Below are 24569 nucleotides of genomic sequence, written 5' to 3' on the forward strand. Positions count from 1 at the left end.
CACAGTTGTTAGCATCCAGTCGATATCAAAGTTGGGGTCAACGGTGTCAATTGAAAGTCGTGTTCCTCGATCATTGGTTAATTGGGCTCGCAGCAGTGTTCTCCGATATACTGGAGGACAAACTAATGCCACGAGGCAGCTAATATTGATGCCGTGTGACGAACTTCAATATACTTATTTGTCGACCCAGAAGACGTGTAAAACGTCTTCAACCTGAATATCAACGAAAAGAGGGTTCTGATGTGTTGATATTGAAGCGCGCGCGCACCATCTTACTCACCCCCATCAACACCGTCAATATAAGTAAGAGGTTCGGTTCAGGGTGCTTGATTGATCTTGATGCATCAAATTCGATAGCATTGCCTTGTATCAGCTTGAGCAGAAGGAACCCGGTACTCCCGAATGATACTTTCTTAGAGCAAATACCGATTGCGGCATCACTAAATTCGACAATGTACTTGTTATGTTTCAGAACAGGCATAACATTGCCGTAGCTTAAAGTATGCCTGAAGTTAAAATAGAAGATGTAATCAGGGACAGAATTCAATAGAGGGATTGAATGTAAAGGTCTTACTTGTGCACGAGAAAAGGAATCCCAGAAAGTCGCGCCTTTTGAAAGCCGGTAACGGACTTCGTGGAGAAATCAGTTACGCGGTACCGGTGATTGATCCTCCACACCTCAATGATATTTTGTTTGCAGCTGGACAGTGGACTAAAACGAGTGTATTAGTGTAGAGAGCTGCTCGCGAAGGAAATCAGATCAAAGAATACGCATCGCCCCACTTGCCATGCAGGTTTCTTATCATCTGTACCAACCGAAAGGCTCTCTGATAGCGGAGAGAAAGTCATACACCTGACCCGCAATCGGAGAAAAACGTTCCAAAAATATGTGAACTTCTAGAGTGGGCGCGAAGTGGGGTCGGGCTTTGGGTGAAGCCATGAAAAGTCCTGCCGTACATGGACGTGAGAAGTTCGGGTGCATCGGCTGAACAGTTCTAGCGTAGACATCGGAAGGTATTCGTTCTCATTGGTCAATCGCAAGAATTCGTCTTTATCCCGTTCTCTACGCAAGGTCAGGCCCAGAAAGATCTAGCACATGGCTAAGGTTATGTTCATATGCAGACAAAAACCTTAAAAACATACATTCTATCCCTCAAGTTCCCAAGCATGCTGACTGTCGTTTTATAGGAATGCTACCGGATGTCTGTACCGCAGTCAAGTCACAGGTTGAGAGACCGTGCTCGGCAGATGAATCCGAGTCGGCCTGTTCCGATCAATTCTCTTTTTGGGAATGCTACGGAATTCTCCGGAGCAACCTCAGACAAGACGGCTTCCAACTTGCAACCTCAAATGAAGCAACACCATGCTGTGACTTTCAGATTGCTTTCTCTGGAATTCAAAATGAAATGATTCATCAATTGATCATCACGGGCTGAACCCCGTGTTCAGGGCATTAAAATTGCCGAGTGGGGGGACGATATATCCGAAAATGTTGACATGAACTTAGTACGAAACAAGGCCTCGGCTCCCCAAAATTCTCCGAATTTATCGAGTAAACTTATTTGTGAGCGAGTTCAGCTTTTGCCTGCCCCTTCCCAGGTTATTAAAATTGGTTCGCCAGGCCTGTTGACTGGTTTCTTACTTGAGCCAAAATTGAACATGACATCACGTATGCGGTTCTCTGAATGGAGCCCACGCTGTTCATGTCAGACTCCGGTACCCTTGGTCTAAGCGCGGAGCAATCTGATATTCCCACCATCATTGTTGCAGGAGTCAGGGCGTCTCTTCTGCTTACCCTCCAGCAGCGCAGTGGACAGGATTCGTACACAGACATGGGTCTGCCTGTGCACTTCATTATTGTCATTCTGATGACTGTGGCTTTTGCATCAGCTTCAATACTCCCACGAGGGCCTCAGACGAATGCAACTTGCTCCAGTGATTATGATTGGACCGACAATGAGTCTGGTTTGAGTCCTTGTCTGCTGGCATCGTATTTGTTGGGATCCTGTTTGACTGGCGGTGCGTACGTCGATATTGGCTTCTTTAGGCTACTAATATGTGTTGATCGGTTGCAGATTACGGTGTATGGGCTTTACCGGCCAATTCTCATTATGATCCTCCGAATGTCGGTACCATGTCGTCGACACCGTGCTCATGGTACGTCAGAGCTATATCTCTCAATTATCTTATCTTATGTTCGAGCGCAGTTCTTGGTCCGTTTATAACCTCTTAAGCGCTTGTACAGTATGCCAGGGAAACGTGAATTCCATTCTGAGGTGAGCACGTCTTCTCTTCCATCAACATAGTTGAACCATGCTAAATGTCATTAGCTGGGCCTACTACAAAACTGAATGCCCCAATGACGACTTGTCCACGACCACGTAAGATCTCCTCGGAATTCGAATTTAAAGATTCCATTCATAAATTTTTTTTAGGTTCTATCCTTACGATAGAGGTTTTGAACTTCCCCCATCGGCTTCTATTCCGTACTGGGCCACCCAAAATCGTTAGTGACTTGGTCATTTTGCTTCGAAGAGGAGACTTCTCATTATATGTTCACATTGTAGCTCTGAATTGGCCCGATGGACGGTTTGATTCTTTAGATGCCAAGAATCTGTCTTCTCAAGGTGGGCTGTAGTTGACCGCAATTTAAAAAAAAATAGAACTGACACGTCTCATCAGGTCATTCTGATCTTACTTCGGATGATGCCAACGCCAACAATGATAACTCTTCTACTCCTATCGGTGCCATCGTCGGAGGTGTTGTAGGCGGTGTAGCCGCCTTAGCTCTCGCAGCAATCATTGCTTTCTTCCTCTTCCGACGTCATCGTCGACGTGCATCTGTTAAAGGTACAGTTGGGACCAGTGGACCCGCAAGCGGGGACACACGATCTACACTACACCTTAGATCCAACTCAGCGATGACTCAAATGTCCGATCCCACTTCCTTCCACTCCAGTGGCATAATGGGCATGATGAACCCGCCTCCCCCATTGAGTCCACAAAGTCTAAACAGACCAACATTGCACTCGCGTTCGAGCTCCAGCGACGTTGGGGGTCATGGATCGTACTTTGGTTCTATTCATGGAACATCCGCATTCATGTCTCCCACCACCGTAGAATCACAGGGGATGTCCCTGAACCCAGAGGACATCATCACGCCTTTCACTGCTTCCCTTTCGGACCACGGAACGTCGTATCATATCGACGCGACTTCAATCTCGTCGCTTTCTCATGAGACCGGTAGCAATGAAGGGAGCGTGAGTCTTTCTGGGCATAATGCCAACCGCATGAACCCGCCGGCATATAGCCTGTATCCTAACCAGATCCATCAGACGCTGGAGCAGGCGCCGCTGAGGACTGGGAAGGACAGTATGCAGGTCCAGAACCCAGTGGGGAGTCGGCCTCATTCCGTTGTCCAGCCGCCGCCGCCCAGTGACACCAGCTTTGATATTTCTAGGGTAGCCTGATTTATTTCGCTTTTTGTGGATCTAGCAGGATCGATAGCTGAGCGTATATGTACTCATGTAGGTCCGCAAAGTGTACTTATATATACATATTAAAAATGGAAGGATTCTTCGCGATGTAGACTGGAATTGGCTTAGTAGCGTGCATATTGAGCGAAGAGGGTCGTTATGAATTTACTTCTTCACAGGCGTGGCGTTCGTGTGAGTATTTAAGGTTGTCAACCGGTCCGGCTTCTTCTCCCTTCAACCTCCACTTATCATGCCACGGTCTATCTTAGTGCTTCATGGGTACGTGTATTTCGTTAAGCTTCATTACTATGCCCGTTTGGTTAACATCTCTGTGGAACAGATACGCCCAAAATGCAACCATCTTCAGCAAACGCGTTAGTTTTTTTTTTGCAAAATCAAATTTGAGAGAAGCCGCTGGTAACATTATGCTTCCTTAGCTCGGAGCTTTTCGAAAACAGTGCGGCAAGGATATCGAACTAGGTCGGTGTGCATGGCTATGAAATTTACAAGCTCACCAAGCTATATTACTGAAGTGTTTGTCGACGCTCCCCATATCATCCAGCCCGCAGATCTACGTGTCAACGGGTCACAAACTGAGCTGGGAGCCTTTGATCCCGCTGATGGCCAGCCTAGAAGGTGGTATGACGTGTATCGCGATCTCACTAGAGCCATCGGACTGGAAGAATCCCTCATGATACTCAGAGATATTCTCAAACAGAGAAAGTTTGATGTAAGTCGCCTTCTGTCATCACCAAGATATATATGATTGAACTTCTACGTGTTTAGGGTGTATTTGGGTTCAGGTAGGCGTCAGAATGTTGGTAAGGTAAAGAAAAGCTGCAATATGTTCTTATCAGTCAAGGCGCAGCCATAGCAGCGTTTCTTTCTGCATTGGTATGCACTGGGTAGATTCCGTTACGGTCATTGATTTACGAACTTCGAACAGCTCGAAAAGCCTCAATCATACCCTCCATTTCTCGTTGACGGCAAGTCTCCTCATCCTCCATTGTGAGTTCCGTCCCTTGTGCGGTAACGGACCTGAATCCTACGCGCCTAGCCAATTTTGCGTCTGTATCGCAGGATACAGGATCACGGATCCGCTAGCAGATCTTGTGTTTAACCCTACGTATACAACGCTGACACTGCATGTCATCGGGAAAAACGATATCGTGGTACTCGAAGAATGGACGAAAGTCCTTTTGGGTGTCTCGGCAAACAAACGCGTTGAGGAACATGATGGAGGTGAGATCTATGATCTTAGGTTTCTAGCAGAGTCTTACCAGTGCTTGGTGCAGGTCATTTTATTCCGTCTAAGACATCGTGGAGAAAGTTTCTTGTGGCGTATCTGTTGGATCCTCGAGGTGACATTCCATCGCCTGGTAGAGGATCAGTATCCTCTACTCCAAATTCTGGGAGGGCCACGCCAGTTATCTTCTGATTCATAGCAGAGTATATTTTATGGACTAGGACATTAATCACAGTCTCGGCCAGATCACACATCTAAGGAATACTGAACTTGAGATCTGAACATATCTTTGGGTTTCAGGGTAAAGGCCTGTAAGTTCATAGAAGTTGAACAGCTCTACTGCGGAGATGAGCTTGTGAAATGCAACGGCGTAGCAGATCTTAGACACACAATCTCAAGATACAGAGCGTACTACAGTCGTAAGATATCGAAAGGAAGGCGCAGGGCTGCATAGAGAATGTCCCCTCCATTTCCAGATAATTATTTCTCGGAACAGGATGAATAAGCCAAGACGAATAATCACGGGTGAACGGATGAAGGCGGAATAAGAGGCTTGTGGCAGTGCTCCCGAGGCGCTATCCCCAAAAAGGAACACCGGTTTCCTTCCCGCCCTTATGACTCACTGACACTAACTCAAGAATCTTCCTATTAAACAACAGCATTGACTCAAAAAGTAATTGTTTTATTTCTACTCTTTCCACATGCATTTATTGGTGACCGGTAATTCCTCAGGTGGGTGTATCTTATGTCGTTGCTAGGCTTCTTCAAGCATTCCATTGACGCGCCCCAGTTCCAGCCGTCTTACGACGCCTGAAATATATTATGCACTTTTCGGATATGTTCCTGGATCTGGGACCGGAATCTCAGGCAAATCAGGATGTTTTTCGCCAAAAATAAGACATGATCGAGGTTCCCCTATTTTTCGTGGAATTTTTGTTCAAAAAGAGCGGAATTTTCCTCTGTTGTCTCGAGTCGCCTCCACCAGCTACCACCACTACCGTTATGCAGATGGATGCCTATCCGTATGTTGACTTCCACCCTTTGCAGATGGAGAGCGTCCCTTCCTCCTGGCATGAGGAATATGAGGCAGAAACTCCAACTCAAGCTTCAGCTGCTTCGTTTTCTCAAAACTATCCATACGACTATCCCGCCCACTTTGATTCCGTTCCAAACACCGCTTCTTTCCCGCGGACGCTTTTAGACGACCACTTTTCCACTGAAGGACATAGCCCTTATATCCTGTCAACGGCGAACTCGCCCCTCATTTCTGGTCATCCATCGCCATTTCTGTCGGAACTTCCCTTAGACTCTCGCGCGACACCCACCACCTCACTGGAGCCGGACTCCGACTGGCAACTATCGATACCGCCTATCTTCGTTAATATGTCAGACCTCACATCGTCTTCATCGTCCTCAACATCTTCTCCGTCCTTTCCGGAGCAGCGACCTGACCTCGCGAAAGGGAGCGCACAGTCTTCTCATCAGGACCTCTCGCCGTCCAGGAACAAACGTAAATGGCAGTCTGACTTGCAGGCGTCCCCACCCTCTAACTCTTACGCGGAATCTCCGAGCGATTCACCGCGGTCAGGATCGGAATTCTCCTATCATGAAGACGACGACGATTCGGATGCGGACTCGGTCTATCGCCCTAGTCCAGGACCTTCGAACCCTAGGAAGAGAGCTCGGTCGACCAGGTCGACGAAGTATTTTGGCGAGGAAGACGACAGTGGAGACGAGCTACAGTTCGTTGCGGATGGAAGTAAGAAAAGTCGCGGAAGGAAGGTCCCTGTCGCCTCGGAGTTCCGTCAAGACGACCAGGCTGAAGTCGAGTCTCACACGGTGCTCCCATCCATCCCGTTTGGCGTGAAGAAAGCGGGTGCTCCCAACAAGAACAAGAGGCGATACGTTTGCACGTACGAAGGATGCGGAAAATGTTTCGTCCGAGGCGAGCATCTGAAGAGACATGTCAAGAGTCTGCACTTGTGCGAGAAGCGTGCGTACATAACCTGTCTTCCCTTTGGTATCGGTTCTAACGGCTCCTTAGCTCATCAATGTCCACATGAAGGCTGCAACAAATCTTTCAGTAGGAAAGACAACCTGAAGCAACATATGGGTATCTTCCATTGAACTAGTCGGTTCTCGTGTTTTCGCATTTCTCCCACAAAAGCTAAAAGGTCAACATTCTCTTATCTCATCGCTCTCCGTTGCAATCCGCTACTACCATTCGGCTATCTATTACCTATATATCCTATCGGCTACCTTATGCATCACACCGCTAGTCGTTGAAACCTCGACGCTTCAGTTGGAAGTTGTATAAGGAACGATATTTCTGTACCGCTTTGCTATCTGTTACCCGCGAGCGTGATTGCCCCAACGTGTTCATGATTCACACTGGATACGTATGGAGTCTCTGACGTGAGAATTGAATTGTTTCTGGAAGATCGGTACGTTTCATCCATACATAATGGAGTTGGCTGTGGTGTCGTCAATCCCGCTCTGAGACACTTAAGCAAAGACACTAATCGCGGTGCCCGCCGCCAAGTCTATGTAAGCCAAACGATTATGACCTTTTAATCATACCACACTGCATTTGCGCAGCACCCTCCGTCGATCAAGTCAATGTGAGCCACCACCGTGGCATTTGACGCGTCGTCCAATAGTTGCCAAATCTCGACGAATCCAACAGACGTGTCTGTGATGGCGGCGAACTCGTCTGCGAAGGTTGCGGGACTTATAGCATTGGCGGAGCCCCCTGAGGTCGTGGTGGGGGTAATGAAGAGTTGTTCAGAGATAGTACCGTTTTCATTGAGGCTAAACACGGAAAGATATCCGGTGTCGTTGGTTTCGCGTGACCGGGTGGTCGCCCAGAGGTAAGTCTCATTGGCAGACACTTGGACTTCGTCAGCCCAGTGCGTGCTCACGTTGGAGCCTGTATATGGGTCATACGTATGGGTATGGCTGCTTAGACATTGATGGGTTGGGGGCTTACCAGGTGGAAGAAGAGAATATGATACATTAGAGTAAACTGGTTGATGGGTTTGCCAGTCGATGCTGTATTGCGCAACCTCGTTCGCTTCCTGAAAGAAAAGTTTAGTATTGAATGAAGAACGTTTCGTTCGCTTTTACCTCTAAGATGACATATAGGTATTCGCCATTGGGATGGACCGTCAAGTGTCTGGGGTTGTTTCCTTCGGAAGGCGCAGCTAACGTTGCAACATCCGTCAGTTCTCCGGTTGCGACGTCGACGCCGAATGTCCAGATCTTGTTGTCACTGTCGTCCGCGGCGTAGAGATAAGTGCTATTGGGGAGGAGAGCAAGACCGTGAACGCCAGATGAACCTAATGTGAAGGTGTAGTTTTGGGTAATGGAAGAGAAGTCGGCCGGTATAACGGTTCCGCAGTCACCAAAGGGTACTCCTGGATCCCGTAATTTAAACTCAACAAGAAACCGATAGGATGGAGGAGCATACCATATACAGTGTAGGGCTCGACCTTGGAAGAGGTGATGTATATGGCTCGAGTGGATGAACCTGATCAGGGTTGGAGGTCAGGTCATAGAATCGATGTACATTGCAAAACATACAGTTGCTGTCAAGGGGAACGGATGCATTGTACGTGATGCTGGTGCTGTTCACTACATTGAAGTAACCGTACTCGGTGCCGCTTGCTGCGTAAAGACTCTTCCGATCATGCTTCAGAAGGAGTATGGTTAGAAAAAGAGAACAGCCCAAGATACATAAGAACCTACACTCAAATTTATCCACGGATGTTCACTGGGTGTTGTGATGTTCGCAGCCAGAGTCAGCGAGTAGGACTCGTCGTCGAACTCCAAGGCATAAATTGCATAGGTCGAGAAAGTTCCAACAAAAAGATGATGGACTGTTGCCGAAGCGAAGCCCAATAGAAGGAGAACCACAAAGATCCCCGGAAACATCATTGAATAACGAGGAAGCACACGATATCTGGAAGAACCACGTCGAGTCTTTATACGTCGATGCCTAGCGCTATTAATAGCTGTCGCTAAACTGGTGTAAAAATAGAACCTATGTGGAAATAATTCGCAACACTTACGACAATAGTTGCCTGCTGGCCTCTACTCGCACAACTGCGCATTGATTTGCTGCGACAGAAACCCTCTCGCATCACCTATAAATAGTTCCATTGGCCCTTGAAGATCCGGTGACTTGCGCGAACGTCGGTGGGCCGACGGAGCGCAGAAGCTACAGGATCGAGGGAGTAAGTACAAGTATAAGGATTTCCCTGTAGAATGCACTGGAACGTACAAGCAAAAGCAAAGAGGCCACAGAATCCAAATGAGGACCTCTACAAGCAATAGGTATACTTCATTTTACACGGTTATCCTTCTTTCAACACCGGTTTGAAGGTTGTCGGATACTAGAAGGAATAAACCATCAGTGACAAGTGCGAGGAAACGGGGAAAATGACGAGCACAACGAACTTGGAGATACTACGACTTGCCGAGCTACCAATGGGAAGATTGTGATTGGTATCGTGACGTCTTCGCAGCGAGGACTCGCACCTGTGGGATAGAGCGTAGACACAACAAGTCCGGTTTTGATCGCTTTTCAGCATCAAGGTGGCGTCGGCCATAAAAGTACCCGTATGTTCCTCTACAAGAATCGTCATAGAACTACCGTATTCATGAGAAGAAGGTGTAAATGAAAATCGAGTCGGAAAATAAAACGGGACCATCATGGAGAAGTCGCTTACTCATCTGAGATGCGTTGCTAAGTGTACATGTGCTTGAGCTCCCCAAACGTGACCCAATTTATACAACCAGCATCAGTACGAACTGAAGTTGTTGATCGCGAGGCTGCACCCCTCAGTAACGATAGACCATTACCATTTTTTCAGGACTTTCAATCAAGGAAGTAAGCCGATTGACATAGTGTCTTGCCTCGTTGCATCCACAAAGAACGTGAATGGTACCCGAGGGTAACGATGTCGACGAAATCAGCTGGCAAGGCTTACAGAACCTTCGTCCATTCGGGATGAGTAATTAAGATTCCCATGGTGTACACAAAAGAGCAACGCCCGGACAGGCTTTTGAAAGCTCAGCCAGTGGAAAGTGACATGAGATGACACGACACGACACCAACCTCATACGTTGAAAGGCCCCAAAAGAATGGAAGAAATATATCTGGGCGCCCAAAGCGTCGGAAGAATGCGAAGTGTCGGATGTGTGTCCCGTATCTCACATAGTTGATAAAAAATCCTGCCAGTGAGACTCCTTTAGGGCGTATTCCTCATGTGGGCGTTTGGATCCACTCACCAATGCAGGACCATGTGCTAGTACGATCTAGTACGATAGACATATTTTTAACTTCCTTCATACGAAAGGATCGGAACGCTTACAGAAAGTGATAGGACTTCTTACAGCAATCGAGAACAGCCGTGCCAAGGAATGAGCTATTTTGTGTCGTGGTCCTTGTTCTTCAACGCTCTTCGTAAGAAAAATTCCGATTGCTGTTACATGAAGGCCACGTGGGAGCTACTGACATATGGTCAATAAGTAGTAATATTGACCCTTGGCCGACTTTCGCTGACCTTGATTTGCGGATACAGTTCGTAAATGGTAGAGACATTACCCAGCCATGATGCTCCCAAAGGGTCGGAGAGAACCGAGTAATAGCCGGGAAAATTGAAATAATTTGATACAAAGAGAGCATGGGCGGGACATGTGTATCTTCATCGGGGGGCTTCAATCAGTGAGAGCTAAGTAGCATTCCGCGAGGCATGGGCTGCGCATCGTTGAAGTTGAACGGAGTGAGAGAAGTTGTGGCTTTGAAGCCTGACGGTCCAGAGCGGCCCGAACCCAGCACGTGGCTTTCAACCCTAATCAACGGTTCGACGTTTCATCTTCTCTGGTTGTCCTGAAGCAGGGCCGGTCCAGAAGACAAGATGATTAGCCTGTATTTCTCTTTAGACACCATCAAAGGCAGATATTCCCCAACATTCCGTTCCCTGCAAGCGTGTTGGAATTATTGCAGTGGGAGGCTTGCAGTAGGTATAATACTGAATTGTTAGCTACTAGAGCTCCTAATGAGCTCCTTATATACTACACAAAGTATCTAGAATATTCTACCAAAAGTAACTAAATATATCTAAGTATCATGACAAATGAGTAAGCCGAAGCTTCGGGAATCTTCTGGCATAGGCTTGAAGTTGCAAATCCCAACAAAGCGACGTTTCAATAAATAGAGTCGAGCTCAAGAAATTGTCCCGCCTTTTCCCATGGACCCACACACTACCCTCAAAGGCATTCCTCCTACAATTGACGATGAGTATGACATCATAATTAGTGGAGGTATGACTTTTGCGTGTATTTTTCCCTCTAGGCGACGATTCAGATTGATTTGACGCGCAGGCGGAACCTCTGGAGGCGTTGTCGCTGGTCGTCTTGCTGCCACAGATCCTAATTTAAGGATCCTCGTTTTGGAATGCGGCCCTCATACACTAAATATGTAGGTACTCTGATCGTCTCCGGTGAGTGCAGTCTGAGTTTAGTACGATAAGGCTGGACCATGTTCAGCCGGGCAGGAACTCTCAGCATCTTCTTCCCGAGACAAGCACTATGCGCTTTCATATGGAGAATGGGGGAGACGCTCTAGGCAACCGCCTGCTTGTAGTTCCTACTGGCCAATGTCTCGGTGGAGGGTCTGCCACGAACTGTGAGTCTTGCTGTTTGCCGTTGGCGTTTGCTAATTCTTGTGTAGACACGATGTATAATCGGAGTTTTCCTTCGGACTACGACGACTGGGAGGAAATATACAACGTAAAGTTCTATCTATAATGATATTATCCATCTTAGTCTGATAGCTCTGATACAGAATCCAGGGTGGGGCTTTGTCGATTTGTTTCCCTTGATGAAGAAGGTATGGTTCTGATTTAGTCGATGAAAGGGGTTCAATAGTTTAAGAGATTCGGTTGCAGACAGAGACATACGAGATCAAGCCTGATGATCCTACGCATGGTTACGAGGGTCCTATCAAAGTCGGCTATGGCGGTTGGTATCAGCCGTACGCCAAGGAGTACTTAGATATGGCAAGGCAGTACGATAAAGAAAGAGCAGGGACTGACGACGACGATACTAATGACTTCAAAACTATCAACAAATTTGTCGTACGTTCTTCGCCGTCTTTCAGTTCAACTACCCTATGAACCATCATGCCTTCTGCAGAGACTCCAAAAGTGAGTTCGTTCTAACCCTGTAAGTACACAAGTTAACCTATCGGCGAACTCCCCAAGGTGGATTGGAGATGGGAAGTAAGCGATCTTTAATGTTCAATGGGGATTAATATTCATTGAGTCTTAGGCGGTCTGATGTTGCGCACAACTTCCTCTACAATCAGTCCGACAATAAGAATCTGCACATCGCGACCTACGTATACGTAAATTGCGTTATTTTCGAGTACGTCTTCTCTTCGTGTGTATCGGTGGTCTTCTCCTCAATAACCTCAATTGTATCTAAAGAGGGACGCGTGCTGTCGGTGTCGAGTATCAATGGAACCAACGATTCTTGCCGAACGCTGACAAAAACAACCATGTCGTTCGTGCAAAGCGCATGGTGTTGTTATCGTCTGGGACGTTTAGCTCACCGGGTATTCTTGAACGTTCGGGTATTGGATCGTCTGAGGTGCTCAAGAAGAATAACATCGAGACTTTTGTCGACTTACCCGGAGTTGGAGAGAATTATCAGGGTAGGTTCCATATTCTTGTCCTGCTCTGTGGCTTATGTCCTTGTTTAAGATCACAATTCGGTATTTGCGACTTACGTTGCAGATCCCGAGGCTCAGACGCTTGACCCAATAAATAGGAACGAGCCTGAGGCTATGGCAGGTAGGGTCTCTGGTTTCCTTTAGTGTGTGCTCCCCCATTGAACATTGCATTTCTTCAGCCGCCAATGAGGAATGGGAGAAGACTCGCACAGGGCCTTTGGCTTCGAAGTAGGTTACCAAGCTACAGAACCATCGACCTCCACTGAACGGCCTTCATAGCGGCGTTGATGTTGGCATCAAGTTCCGTCCGTTTCCTCATGAAGCTGCGTCCATGGGACCTGAATATCTCAAGCGGTACAACGAGTACTTGGCCAATGCCCCGGACAAGGTTCCTTTTTTGATGGTCTTCATGGGATTGTGAGTTGGGGTCTTGATCGTTCGTGTTCGTACTAAAATGCGAGCAGCCACTTGGGAAATTCGGCGTTGGTTGAACCTCAGAGCTACTTCGCAATGGTCGGCTACCATGTAAGCTCTTTCGTTACGTTTCCAATATCGTTTAGTTCACACTGTGCAACTACACCAGGCATACCCACTTGCTCGCGGCAGCGTCCATGTCACATCAGCGGATGATGCTAGTGCCCCAGTCGATTTCAAATCCGGTTTTTTTCGAAGAGTATGTTCTTTGATCTATCTTGTTGCTATCACTTCTTACTGAATTAATTGTTGCAGCATCGCTGACGTGCAGGCTTTGAAATTCTTCTACAAATACACTCGAGAACTGGCGCGTCGTGCTCCGTCGTTCAGAGGAGAGTATGCCCCACTTCACCCTACCTTTCCCACAGGCAGTAAGGCAAGTCTATCCGAAAGCAAGGAGCCAGTTCCGCTTGACGCGCCAAAACTGGAGTATAATGAGGATGACGAGAAAGCCCTCGAAACATGGATACGAAAAACTTGTACGGTCCCCAGAATCTCTGATAACTTCTATCGACTGAAGAGTGTTGCTAGCCGGCACAACGTTCCACTCTATGGGTACGTGTGCTATGAAACCGCGAGAGGATGGGGGCGTTGTCGACAACAAGCTGAACGTATACGGTACCCAAGGTCTCAAAGTCGCAGGTATGTACTTCACCGTTGTCACGCCGAGGAAGAGGCAGCTCATTAACCTTTCAGATTGTTCCATTGCCCAGCGAACGTCAGCTCCGTATGTTTCGACTATCTCTAATATCCCGATCCATACTCATAGCAGGCCATTTCAGAATACTTATTCCGTTGCCCTGACGATTGGCGAGAAGGCGGCGGCCATCATTGCTGAGGAGCTTGGGATCACAGGCTTCTGATTACGTCTACCTTAAGCTTGAGTGTTCATGTATCTCAATCGGAAGGGTCAAATTTGTCCTAAAGCATATGTCGTCCCTTGCCTTTGTTTCATGTTGTCCGCGCGAAGAATCCATAGCCCGAGATGAACGGCCACCCCATTCACCATCATTGATTTTGCGTTCGAAGTCAAGGATCAAACCTCGAGCCATTTGTCTTTCACCACACGATCCTTGGCGATGTGTACATTTGCAGATGTATCTCAGTTCAAACCGTGGAACTTGGTCTTTCAGTGTGGAGGGCGGTAATCATTGGCAAGCAGAGAGACGATAGTTGTGACTTCATCATCTGCGGCTGAGATGTATTCCCGGATCTCCAAAGGTCAGGATGAACCATGTGTCATCGATCGCTTAAGAATATTAGATTCGTTATAACCAGTTATAGCCCTGCCACTGCGATGCATTCTTCTGATCCCCGTTACCGCCACAATATTCGCCCTGTCTAGGATTCAGGCGGATATCATCGGAATTTCAAGTCTAAAAAGACGTGCATGACCCTGTTCAAGTTCTCTTGACGCACATACGACTTGCATCCTTCTCTTCCCTCTCTGATCTGCTTCTGAATTTTCCACTGGAACTGCTATGACGAGTGCGATCGCTATCTGTAAGTTTTTGTTCATTAGCAGAATATGTTGCTTATGGGTTCTTACAGCTCACGGGCCCGCTCTAGTCAGTTGTAACATACAATTTTCAATGTACACTCATTAACACGTAGGCTCGCCTAGGTCGGGGTTTTCGTGAGCTGCATGGTTCGTTGATCTGGCGCTTGTTCCACGTAGCGCGTTCTCACCAAAGCTTCGAACACAGCTCTATGGGTCTATGGTCACTCAGGTATGTGAGATATCTTTCGCTGTCATCTAATGCAGTCACGAGGGATACTCTTCTTAGGTATATTATTACTCGACGCGATTCCGAAGGTTCGTACAATGCGATTTCCCTGCTTGTTTCGCCTCCTAACAACAAGTTGTCATTCCAGCGATCCAACTTGGATGAGATGCTTTGTGCGTATCTGTATGATCCTAATTTTCGCCGTTCTGACGGTACGCCTATACAAAGGTGTACTTTCTGTTCATAATGGACAGCATCAGGTTAGTCACTCTCTGTTACACATGCTGCATATTACTAACTTCGACGTGTTCAGTACCATATTCGCAATTTGGTGGATCGTAAGGGATTCCAGATATCCCGGGTATTGACAGAATCGCTGATTTTCGGAAGTATGATCTCGTCGTTAACAACTTTGGTGCGTGCTCTTGCATATTTCGCTATGACATCTTTTGACAGAATGGCGTTTGTTTAGGCAACATAGCAGCCTTTGGCGTTACGAATTGGCGTGAGTCGTTCTCATTATATGCTACTGCCTATTATTTATGTGAAAATAGTCTTCATAATGGGTGAGAAATTGTGGCAGTCTAACCTTTCGCTCAGCATATAAATTATCTCGTCACATTCTAGACCCCATGTGCATCGTTCGTATAATTTTACCATCTGTCAAACACATCTGACACGAAGTCCTTTGTTACAGGCTATCATAGCTACTGCTTGCCAGCTGTTCTTTGCTAGGCGGGTCAAGATTCTTACAGGAAAGGTATGCCGCCTCAAGACATCGTGTGCGACGGTGTTTGGGCTGAATACATATCTAGGTATGGCTCGGAGCATTGGTAGCAGCCTCTTCGATAACATGTGGACGTGAGACCTTTATCTGCTTCATTTACGGTGGACTTCCCTCACGTCATAATTTTCTCCGCAGTGTGCACCCTTGGAACGGTCATTGGCTTGAGTAATCCTGAAGATCTCTAACAATTCCAATGGCTCACGAACATTTTCTAGCAATGGTCACATCGATGGCTGAGTTCCACAGACTAGATCCCATCATCTACCCGTGGCTTGTTTCTAGCGCTTTCGTCGATGTCATGACAGCACTGATCCTGACCCATCATGTAATTCGCTGGTTCACTCCTCCCGTCTCTTTCCTGACAAAATTCCGCCGCATGTAGCTTCGTAAACATTTCGGTGGCTTCCGTCGGACAGAAATGCTGGTGAATAAATTGGTTCGGTGTATGGTTTACTCCTCGTCCATACCTTCCAGTTGTTCTGACCCCAATATTCCAGTGACCATCGCCAATGGCCTGTTTACTGCATTGTCTGCATTGATGGAGTTCATCCTATTCATCGCATCGGTACGTATTATTCGATCGCAATCACCGAACCTTGCTAATTAACCATAACCGTTAGCCTAACACTGGAGTCCATATATTGTTCAGTTTTCTCATTGTACGCACTTTCATCCTTGGTTATGCAGACTGATGATAGAACTCCACGACTTTGATAATAGCCAAAATGTGTGTGTGTGCCTGTACCTTTAGAATAAGGCGATTGGCTGACATACCTCCGGAAGTGTACACTAACTCTGTGCTGTCGAGCCTCAACCAACGGCCATCCGAGTCTGGATCAGAAGTCTATACGTCGTCCAAGTCTGGTCCAACAGTTCCTCCGACGAACATCCAATTAAGATCCACAAACATGAGGCGTGTACGTAGATTATATGGTTACCATTCTACATGCTTCGAGTTTAACGCCTCGCATACAGGATGCTCAAGATGTACGTCCCAACCCCGCCTTGAGAATGATGGCACTAACTTCAGTTTCACTAGCCTAACCTGGTCATTACTATCGATACCGATACACATCAAGTCGTTGATATGCCATCAAAGTCAAGCCCCGATTGGGACCACACTAGTTCTAAAGACACCGATGCAAAGGCCGTTTAACGTAGTGTTCCTGTTTCCGGCCCTGCTCGAGTTGGTCACGTACTATTCAGATTATTCGTTACTACTGTCATAAAATTATCACTGTGGGCTGGAAATATTAGAAGCCTCCATCGGTCCTATATCCCGAGAGTATTTGTCGACTTCAAATATCGAGTATTCGTTGATCATCCCATCAATGCATAATTAAAAATATAGAACGTGTACATCGTACTCGACCTCCGGCAGCCGACAAAGTCGGGCCCATTGGTCCGTTAGGCTGGGGGCTAGTACCCCGTCACTAGAAGGGAGAAAATTAAAAACATCTTTGCTCAACAGACAACCCGGTAGCAAAAGCTACATAGTATTACAACGGTGAGAGAGGCTATTAGTAACCCACTGAGAAACCTCAGATTCTAACAACCTCAAATGGGGACGTCAAGGGGGAAGTGACCTACTTGGTCTACTGGTAGACAGTTACAAAGGAGGACAAACTAGAAAGACGGGAGTTGATGGACGACTTCAGTTGAACAATTTGCAAATAACCCTCATGAATCAATCCTAGCTTCCAGAGAAACAAAGATATATCAGACAGAATTGCCTCGTAAAAATGGTACATGGTACAGAGTCGCTCGTTACATTCAATTGGTTCCCATCTAGTCGAGTCTAGTGGAAATTATCTATTAATCACCTCCGAGGTGACGTCCTGGCGTTCACTCATAGTACCAAGTAACATCGATGACACCCGTATCAAGGTTGTCAAGCTGCTCGAAGGCACCCACAGAGAGGTCAATGTGGTTGCTCTCGCAGTCAGGGCACAAGTCGACTACGACTGCATCGACCCATCTGCCGTTGGCCGCGTCTGGAGCTAGTTCAGACCAAATATCCAACAAAAACAGCATCAAAGTACATACTGATAACGCCAATGTGTTTCCAGCAATTAGCGCCATTGGCGTAAAGGCTGGGAGGAAGTGCCACAACCGAGTCAGAGTTCTGGCTATATGCACCGCAAGCGCCAGGATTGCCGGTGGCCTGAGGCTCATACCAAGTAGCTACAACAATGGTGGCAAATCAGCGATTGAACGAACACCAGCTTGATTTCTTACCAGTTCCGTACCACGCCTGAGCAGTGGCAGTGGCAGCACAAAGTGAAATTACGGTAAAGACCGCTTGTTTGAGAGAGAACATGATCTTTGAAGGGTTAATGTTCGAGTGACTGTGTAGTTTACTTGAGTGAACGACAAGGTGGCTTCTATGAGATGAGGCTTTTATACGTTTTTCTTCTCCCATCCAACCCGACATTCGTCATGAAGATCCAGGAAGTCCCAAGAGTGCGTGCTGCCATACGCTCACCAGTTTTTTCCGTACATCTGTATGTTGTTGATGAGCTCAAGAGGGTACTGTATCCATACAGTATAGTATGCTCGGTGCCCAGGTACAAGTGCGCTTTAGTGGTAATGCTAGTGCTAGTATGTATCTATTCCATGCCCTAGACCTGGTAAAAGAACGTCCACGGCACCACAGTAGTTCCTCATCCCTGAGTTTTCTGCACGGAAAAAAAGCATCAGTAGACGCACACGCGGGTACCGGGCGGTGAAACACAGATGGGCGCTGGACGACGTTTGTACGCCAGACTAGGAGCCTTCCAAGAGGCTAACACCGTTGCGTTACAAGGAGGTTTCGATGCGATAGTCCGGCAACGACGGAGAGGGAAAGCTTCAGAGGAACCGAGGGTTTCGAGTTGGCTTCGGCCAGTGGCCGAGGTTTATGTTCGTTAATAGAACGAAGAATTTCACAAGAAGGCGCATATGCTTCATTTAGACCAGTTGGAAATATCATCAGAACAACCTACCGTTGGACCTATATCACACGCCGCAACATTATGACGGACAAGTCCCTTCGGAAGACAATAATGAAGGGATAGATTTTGGGGGAGCTTTTCGAACCTACGGTGTAATAGGATCGAACCAATTGATCGTTCCGCTTGGTCAGGACAAACAATACAGTAGCTGTAAACAGATGAGTAGCCGGATTCACGATGAGTTATAGTTTCGGAGGTTTCGATGAAGTTATCAAGGCTAAGAGCCGAACAAGAATCTGCATTCCCGTCCCTTGCTTCCAGTCTGATGGTTTCGCAACTGTGACTCGGGTTCGTCGGGCCTCAACACGAGGATTTAATTCTTTCACAAGCACTGTATCTTTGCCATAAGGTTCAAAGCGTCAGTTACGACCTCGAAAGGGGCAAAGGTCAATGTGTGTCCTTCCACCAATCTAACGTTGAATAGATGCTTGCATTGGGTTCATCCCTATGAGAAGTCACAAGACAAAACAGTACAAATCTGCTTCGATAGATCACGGTATAGTCATCTGGGCGAACGGGCGGCGTTTATCGATAATCAACGGCGGTCCTTCCAAGGACCCGAGAAGTCCCTTCCAGACCAAATCCCTGGGGTTCTCATCCGATTCAATGTATTTTGAAAAGCTCGTCAGTCGCAGCTGCAGAGAACACCATCAGAAAACAATTTTCACATGGAAACAGAAGACCTGGTGCCAGGGCTTTCTCCGACATCCAGATGATCACCCCAAGCAATGCATAATTCAAAAATCTTCCGATAGCAAAAGTTGCATAGTATTACGCTAAACTGGATTGAAAGATTAGTTCCAGGTGATCCCAATACGCCCATCATCGAGAGGAGCGAGCTTCTGGAGTGCGGACGACGAAAGATCAATCACATTATGACCACAACCAGGGCAAAGATCCTCGATGGTAGCGTCTACGAACTTGCCCTTGTCTAAAAAATTACACAGTCAGCGCACGGCCCAAATTTAAGGGGTAAAACGTACAGTGAACACCGATATGCTTTCAGCAGTGTGCCTCTCCACCGTACTGGTCGCTGGGAGAGTGCGACAATGTGGTCGGAGTTCTGCAACGGCGCACCGTAGGCCCCGATTCCGCTATTGGGAGTGTACCAAGTGGCTAGAGCTATTATGAGTACAGTAGCAGAAAACACTCCAACAGAAATACATACCTTCCTCAGTGAGTGCGTTGACCATGCCGGTGGACAAAGCCAATGCAATGATAACGGATTGCTTGAGAGAGAACATTGTCAATGTGTGGAGTATTCGAAAGACTTGTGGGTTATTGAATGAAATTATGCAGAGAGTATTTGATGTTTTTATACCAGCTCAGAGGCTCGAGGGAATCGGAAATTATCAGGGAACCGATATGCAACTGGGATTGAGATGTGCTCTACCGCGGAACTGAGATAACGAAATGAGTGTGAAACCGCCCAAGAGTTAGATCATGGAAACTGGCTGAGGAATAGGAGAAGGTGCACGCGCGAAACTAGCGAAAATTGTCGTGAACAGGAAATACGTTCATCTTTGGTTTGCCGAGCACGGACGGGGGAACTTGGTCGGTCTCGCATGAGTAGTCACGATTCACAGGCCAAACGACCTGCATAGCTGATGTTTATTATGTGGAAGCGTCAAGCCGAGGATTGCACACACCAAGGTTTCCAGATATACCAGCTGCATACGTCAGTACGACGCGCAAGCTACCGTCACCTGCGTGTATATCAATACTGTTGGCTGGCAGGCCAATCCAAGATAAAAATAAACACACAGTATTTCCTTGCACCCACCGCTGTCCGAAAAACGCTGCGTTGCCTTGGGAAGAGTAGCTAAATCTGATGACCTTCCAATGTTGCAAGTGGGAAATGGTAGAAATGCCACGTCTATGCAGTCTTCTCACAGAACAAAGCCTTGAAGATTTCTCTAGATTCGCAATGGCATAAGCGCATCGTATTGCAGCTCATTCTAATCCAAGAACACGAATAATGGTAAAGCACAAGGAAAACAAAATAGAAAGCTGGATCAGAAAACGTTACGTCAGAATTCCAGCACCACGAGCACACATTGATTGGGAACCTACCTCCTTCGGATGGCATCAGAATAGCCCAATACCGCGTACGAGGCTGACCAGGAAATTTCCGGGATGGTAGTGGTGGTAAGAGTAGCCGACGTGACCAAGAAGCCGGAAGTCGGACCGAAGCAGCCGATGATCCTTTCTCTTTCGACGACGACGGTCATCTCGAGAGCTTCACATCTGTGATGTCGTCTTGTCCTTTCACGCTCTCTGGCCAACTTCATTCCGTGAATATTTTACAGAATTTTTCGCTCCGTGTTTCCAATTACGGTCTCCAAATCTGAGAAGCTCTTATCGAAGGATGTTGGGGTGATGTTCTAGTCTTGATTGATGCTGGCATCGGCCACTACACTCGAGTGAGTGGCCCGATCTCTTAGGGTATAGCGTCGAGGCTTACCGTCATTACATAGCTAGGAAGAATTACTAGGACTTGGCGCCCGGAATTCAAGAATTTATATGGGAAGTGTTCCATGGATACGACGGTGAAGCTGTGTATTGGTGTTTCCTCACAGTGAGACGTCGAGGTGAGAATTTTTTGAGGCGCTTTATATCTTTCTCACAGAAGGTTTAGCATGCTCCCAATCTTGGTATCTCCTTTGAAGTCGGCGCAGTTGTCTGTGCGACTGCTCGATAATCTAGGCTGAGAAGGCGCTGAGGGCGAGCTAGGAGTCAGGACGTGTTATGGTGATGTGAAAGGCGGTGGTTTCTTGCCATGAAACCGAAATTGGAGGTGTCTGAGTTCGTCTCTCCAAGCTATTGTGCGTTTACCTGTGCCTGTCTTTCCCGCGTTGGGCTTACATAATTTTTTTTTCGTGCGAATAGAGAAATTGACGGGCTTGACCGACTTGACTTGGTGGCAGACCATGACGCGGGCTGGCCTACGGATCTTCAAGTTACATAGGAACAGGCTGTATGGGCCACGGAGAGGTCGAGTCAAGGAAGAAATGAAGTTATGAATACGCTTGCATGCCGTCCGCCGCGAAGTCTCAGGGTGAGATCTCTTTTAACGTATCTTGCCGCCAGTGCTCATGACGATCTCTAAATATATTCAGGAAACCAGGACCTCTTTCGGTATCATGGCGGAATTCTGACCAAAACCATACTGTTCTTTCAACCCTGGTTGCGGTCAAAGCACCTCACGAGAACGTACATGAAGATACTTTTCTTCTTAGCTCGCTCATTCGGGAGGTCCTCGATGAGATTAGGGTGATGTCGTATCTTTTGTTGCACCCAAATGTCCTTTCGATCTTTGGCGTCTGTCTTCAGAAGAGTGGCGAGGAGACACTTTTACCGCGGCTTATTGTTGCTCGTCCTGTCAGTTCTCTAGGGTCATTGCTGCGAGAATCAGCTAGCAACGGCGGCGAAGGAATGCCTTGGGAGCTGAAGACAAAGTTTAGCCTCAAAATGGCAGCTGGTCTGGAGGCGTTGCATCAGATTGAAATCGTTCACCCAGATGTTAAAGTGGACAATGTTCTCATCTTCTACGTCGAGAGCTGCATATGCTGCACAGTTCACTTCAGAGCGCCAGAAGCCCTGGCGGAGGCACCGCCTCCTTCGAGGCAGTACGTGAGCCAACCAGAGAGGGATGTATATTCCTATGGGATACTGCTTTGGGAGGTGTTTAATGACGGGATTATGCTATTTGTGGGCGTAGGTGATGCGGATGTGGCAGCCCTTCAGCTCATCCATGTTACCCTAGTCAGAGGAATACACCCGCTTATCCCATCTGTTGGTGATCCCTGCGTGCCCAGAAATTGGCGCCGTGATCATCCTTGCAGAAAATGGAAAACCAAGCCGAATAGTTATAGCATCTGAGAATGTGGTGCGGGTGTACCGGATATAAAGGTGTTGTTGGATCTCATTTCTTTCCTCTGAATGAGGCTTGAGCAATGCAGGCATAGTCGTGGGATTAGTCAATGAGAAGAAATAAGGTACTGGCGGTAGGCTTGATCACATCCTTGGGCTGTACGATGCTTCGACGGTGCTGGCTTGATTCAGCGTCTACTGTTTTCCTTCCTTCCACGACGATGAGGGGCACTGGGCTACAGCTTTCTTGCGACAACAGCTTTGAGCCTTTGACACTACACCACATCGATTTCCTGGAGGACCCTTGCAGCGTACTAATAGCGTACGTGGTTGAATTACTGCCAAATACTCAGATCCTCATTCTATCACGACTAGGAAAACTCATGATGGATAGGCTGCAGTGGTTCGAGCGTTATGGAGATTATATTATTCCACCTAATCGGTTCCAACAGGTAAACATATATTATCACGTCTTTCTGAACTAATACCAACATCTCACATTTCAGGGTCTTTCCGCCTTCACCGAGACCGGCCAAGCAGAATCGCCCATTCCAGTGCTCAAACAACGGTTCTATACTGGTAGAAAATCCGTCATACCATCCTCTTTGGCTAACGTTCTCTGTGCCGACATTGGTATCGATGAACTTTTAGAGAAGCTCAACACCATCCTCGGCACGTCGTACACTCTGGAAAACCGTCCCCTTTCCTCTCTTCTCGAAAACTATATCGCCAAGGGCTATGACTTTGGCACTGTCTATGCGCACCTTCGCCCAGTCTGGTACAATGACTTGACCACCATTGAAAACCACCTACGCACCTGCGAAGCACGAGATCGGGAGATGCGACAAGATGTACTCGCCAATAATAGAATCATCACCACGATGATGCCTCCTCGACGCGTCTGGCACCTGTACAGCAATCGGGTAGTGCCCTGGTGGATCGCACACCAATGGCCGCGGGCAATATCGCACGCGTGGATGGAAGAAAAGGATTGCGCGGATGTGCAGACACCCATAAACGGATATAGATGGTCTGTGTCGATCCCGAAAGGTGTCAACCTCAACCTCATCCGCATCGAGATGCTCAATTTGGGTGCAGAGTATGTATGGTTGGACGTTCTCTGTTTGAGGCAGGCGGGCGGATGGAGGGAGGATCTACGCGTGGAGGAGTGGAAGGTGGACGTGCCCACCATCGGCTGGGTGTATCGCAGTAAGACGGCTGCATGTTACTTCAATGGGCTCGGACGGCCATTGAGTATGAACACATGCAGCTTTGAGAGCGATCGAAGTTGGTTCAGACGCGCATGGACATTGCAGGAGTTCTGCAGGGACTTGATCATTGTAAGGGATACCAGCAACAATGGGATCGTGGAAGGGGAGATACGAGTGAGATATAAGCAAATGTCATCGTTGCAGAGCATGCAGAAGGAAGGGGACGTATTTGACATGTTAAGCGGGTGTCGACGAATCCGGTGGATATAGTTGCTGGGTTGGCATACTTTCTGGGGACGGGGGAGATACCGGCATATCATGAGATGCAGTCTGAAGAGGATGCATGGACGACTCTGGTGGGTGTAATGCCGGCGCGGTTTCGGGCAGAATTGTTCTTCCTGTATCCCGAGCCTGGAAACGGAGACAAAGGTTGGCGACCGTCATGGAGACAAGCCGTGACTGAGGCGCTGTCATTGCCTCGTCTTCCCTGGTTGAGGCGGGTTGAGCGGACGGAGGAATCAGATGCCGACTGGTATCAGGGACCCTGTATTGAATCTGGCTATGTGCTGGGATTGGCTGATGAACCACAAGAAGGGAAGTGCCGACAAGGACAGTTGGTCGTCGAAGATAACCACAATGCACTGCATATATTCAGACTCGTCGCCGACCACCAATACTTAATACCGGAAGGCTTATACCCACTGCTAGGCAGTGAGCCATTTGATGATGACGAGACGGCCCGAGCGCAATTCTGGGTAGTCGGGCGAAGATTGCCAGACACATCCTTCGAGAAGGTGTCGGTGTTCCAAATGGATGACTTAGATGAGGTACGGAGATTGGCAGAACTGGGCATTACGGACTGGTCTCGCACCTTTCTTGCTTGATGTAAGCGCTGCACTTATTATACTTCCCGACCATATTCATAATGACCGTCGCTTTCCCATAGCAGCCATCCTTGGAAGATCCCGACAGTCTTTTCTACTTACTTTTTCAATATGCATCACAAACGCCATTAGACTCGCCGCTCTTACACATCCCTCTTCA

At 47.5% G+C, this 24569-nt stretch overlaps 10 protein-coding genes across 10 annotated transcripts; 6 read left to right on the plus strand and 4 right to left on the minus strand.

Annotated features, from left to right (window-relative positions):
- Nucleotides 1-174: 174 nt before the first annotated feature.
- On the minus strand, nucleotides 175-940 carry EV420DRAFT_1480791 (uncharacterized protein; the record flags this gene model as incomplete). The annotated part of the gene is made up of 4 exons (XM_060469703.1): nucleotides 175-213; nucleotides 281-506; nucleotides 575-712; nucleotides 813-940. 4 exons carry the CDS (start codon nucleotides 938-940, stop codon nucleotides 175-177), a joined length of 531 nt encoding a protein of 176 aa, XP_060329631.1.
- A 410-nt stretch (nucleotides 941-1350) lies between these two features.
- On the plus strand, nucleotides 1351-3594 carry EV420DRAFT_1550177 (uncharacterized protein). The gene is made up of 8 exons (XM_060473444.1): nucleotides 1351-1564; nucleotides 1622-2019; nucleotides 2076-2157; nucleotides 2208-2276; nucleotides 2331-2381; nucleotides 2436-2506; nucleotides 2568-2627; nucleotides 2683-3594. Exons 2-8 carry the CDS (start codon nucleotides 1686-1688, stop codon nucleotides 3468-3470), a joined length of 1455 nt encoding a protein of 484 aa, XP_060329632.1. The 5' UTR covers nucleotides 1351-1564; nucleotides 1622-1685; the 3' UTR covers nucleotides 3471-3594.
- Nucleotides 3595-3697: 103 nt separating this feature from the next.
- On the plus strand, nucleotides 3698-4985 carry EV420DRAFT_1550183 (FSH1-domain-containing protein). The gene is made up of 9 exons (XM_060473445.1): nucleotides 3698-3755; nucleotides 3817-3850; nucleotides 3914-3956; nucleotides 4010-4206; nucleotides 4263-4279; nucleotides 4334-4370; nucleotides 4423-4484; nucleotides 4534-4718; nucleotides 4772-4985. The coding sequence occupies exons 1-9, from the start codon at nucleotides 3727-3729 to the stop codon at nucleotides 4912-4914; spliced, it is 747 nt and encodes a 248-aa protein (XP_060329633.1). The 5' UTR covers nucleotides 3698-3726; the 3' UTR covers nucleotides 4915-4985.
- Nucleotides 4986-6309: 1324 nt separating this feature from the next.
- Nucleotides 6310-6840, plus strand: EV420DRAFT_1214672 (uncharacterized protein; the record flags this gene model as incomplete). Its single annotated transcript, XM_060466388.1, has 3 exons — nucleotides 6310-6546; nucleotides 6592-6715; nucleotides 6767-6840. Coding segments are annotated over 3 exons (435 nt in total), but the record flags the coding sequence as incomplete, so codon positions are not given.
- Nucleotides 6841-7070: 230 nt separating this feature from the next.
- EV420DRAFT_520409 (Lactonase, 7-bladed beta-propeller-domain-containing protein) lies at nucleotides 7071-8867 on the minus strand. The gene is made up of 7 exons (XM_060482453.1): nucleotides 8793-8867; nucleotides 8470-8741; nucleotides 8305-8413; nucleotides 8192-8251; nucleotides 7849-8138; nucleotides 7712-7799; nucleotides 7071-7651 (listed from the first exon to the last, which is right to left on the minus strand). Exons 2-7 carry the CDS (start codon nucleotides 8656-8658, stop codon nucleotides 7293-7295), a joined length of 1095 nt encoding a protein of 364 aa, XP_060329635.1. The 5' UTR covers nucleotides 8659-8741; nucleotides 8793-8867; the 3' UTR covers nucleotides 7071-7292.
- A 2109-nt stretch (nucleotides 8868-10976) lies between these two features.
- On the plus strand, nucleotides 10977-13797 carry EV420DRAFT_1271663 (alcohol oxidase-like protein; the record flags this gene model as incomplete). The annotated part of the gene is made up of 17 exons (XM_060467652.1): nucleotides 10977-11049; nucleotides 11110-11206; nucleotides 11259-11413; nucleotides 11459-11517; nucleotides 11573-11617; nucleotides 11676-11878; nucleotides 12058-12153; nucleotides 12216-12442; nucleotides 12492-12581; nucleotides 12640-12688; nucleotides 12740-12877; nucleotides 12925-12985; nucleotides 13044-13154; nucleotides 13206-13413; nucleotides 13466-13580; nucleotides 13631-13661; nucleotides 13717-13797. The coding sequence occupies 17 exons, from the start codon at nucleotides 10977-10979 to the stop codon at nucleotides 13795-13797; spliced, it is 1839 nt and encodes a 612-aa protein (XP_060329636.1).
- Nucleotides 13798-14201: 404 nt separating this feature from the next.
- Nucleotides 14202-16802, plus strand: EV420DRAFT_520518 (uncharacterized protein). Its single transcript, XM_060482454.1, has 21 exons — nucleotides 14202-14437; nucleotides 14486-14502; nucleotides 14559-14582; nucleotides 14641-14664; nucleotides 14722-14750; nucleotides 14810-14834; nucleotides 14890-14921; nucleotides 14975-14999; nucleotides 15052-15076; nucleotides 15134-15166; nucleotides 15216-15227; nucleotides 15289-15302; nucleotides 15359-15421; nucleotides 15477-15522; nucleotides 15584-15613; nucleotides 15664-15773; nucleotides 15831-15891; nucleotides 15946-16013; nucleotides 16069-16107; nucleotides 16169-16175; nucleotides 16232-16802. Exons 1-21 carry the CDS (start codon nucleotides 14416-14418, stop codon nucleotides 16675-16677), a joined length of 1152 nt encoding a protein of 383 aa, XP_060329637.1. The 5' UTR covers nucleotides 14202-14415; the 3' UTR covers nucleotides 16678-16802.
- Nucleotides 16803-17293: 491 nt separating this feature from the next.
- EV420DRAFT_1271714 (RlpA-like double-psi beta-barrel-protein domain-containing protein-containing protein) lies at nucleotides 17294-17597 on the minus strand (the record flags this gene model as incomplete). The annotated part of the gene is made up of 2 exons (XM_060467658.1): nucleotides 17294-17442; nucleotides 17495-17597. Coding segments are annotated over 2 exons (252 nt in total), but the record flags the coding sequence as incomplete, so codon positions are not given.
- A 1638-nt stretch (nucleotides 17598-19235) lies between these two features.
- On the minus strand, nucleotides 19236-19685 carry EV420DRAFT_1644071 (riboflavine-aldehyde-forming enzyme; the record flags this gene model as incomplete). The annotated part of the gene is made up of 3 exons (XM_060477588.1): nucleotides 19236-19372; nucleotides 19432-19557; nucleotides 19610-19685. 3 exons carry the CDS (start codon nucleotides 19683-19685, stop codon nucleotides 19236-19238), a joined length of 339 nt encoding a protein of 112 aa, XP_060329639.1.
- Nucleotides 19686-22484: 2799 nt separating this feature from the next.
- Nucleotides 22485-24071, plus strand: EV420DRAFT_520690 (uncharacterized protein). Its single transcript, XM_060482456.1, has 3 exons — nucleotides 22485-22636; nucleotides 22690-22766; nucleotides 22821-24071. The coding sequence occupies exons 2-3, from the start codon at nucleotides 22698-22700 to the stop codon at nucleotides 23793-23795; spliced, it is 1044 nt and encodes a 347-aa protein (XP_060329640.1). The 5' UTR covers nucleotides 22485-22636; nucleotides 22690-22697; the 3' UTR covers nucleotides 23796-24071.
- Nucleotides 24072-24569: the final 498 nt, after the last annotated feature.

The sequence above is a fragment of the Desarmillaria tabescens genome (assembly GCF_030435595.1).
Source record: "Desarmillaria tabescens strain CCBAS 213 chromosome Unknown EV420scaffold_22, whole genome shotgun sequence".
NCBI classification, from domain to species: Eukaryota; Fungi; Basidiomycota; class Agaricomycetes; order Agaricales; family Physalacriaceae; genus Desarmillaria; species Desarmillaria tabescens.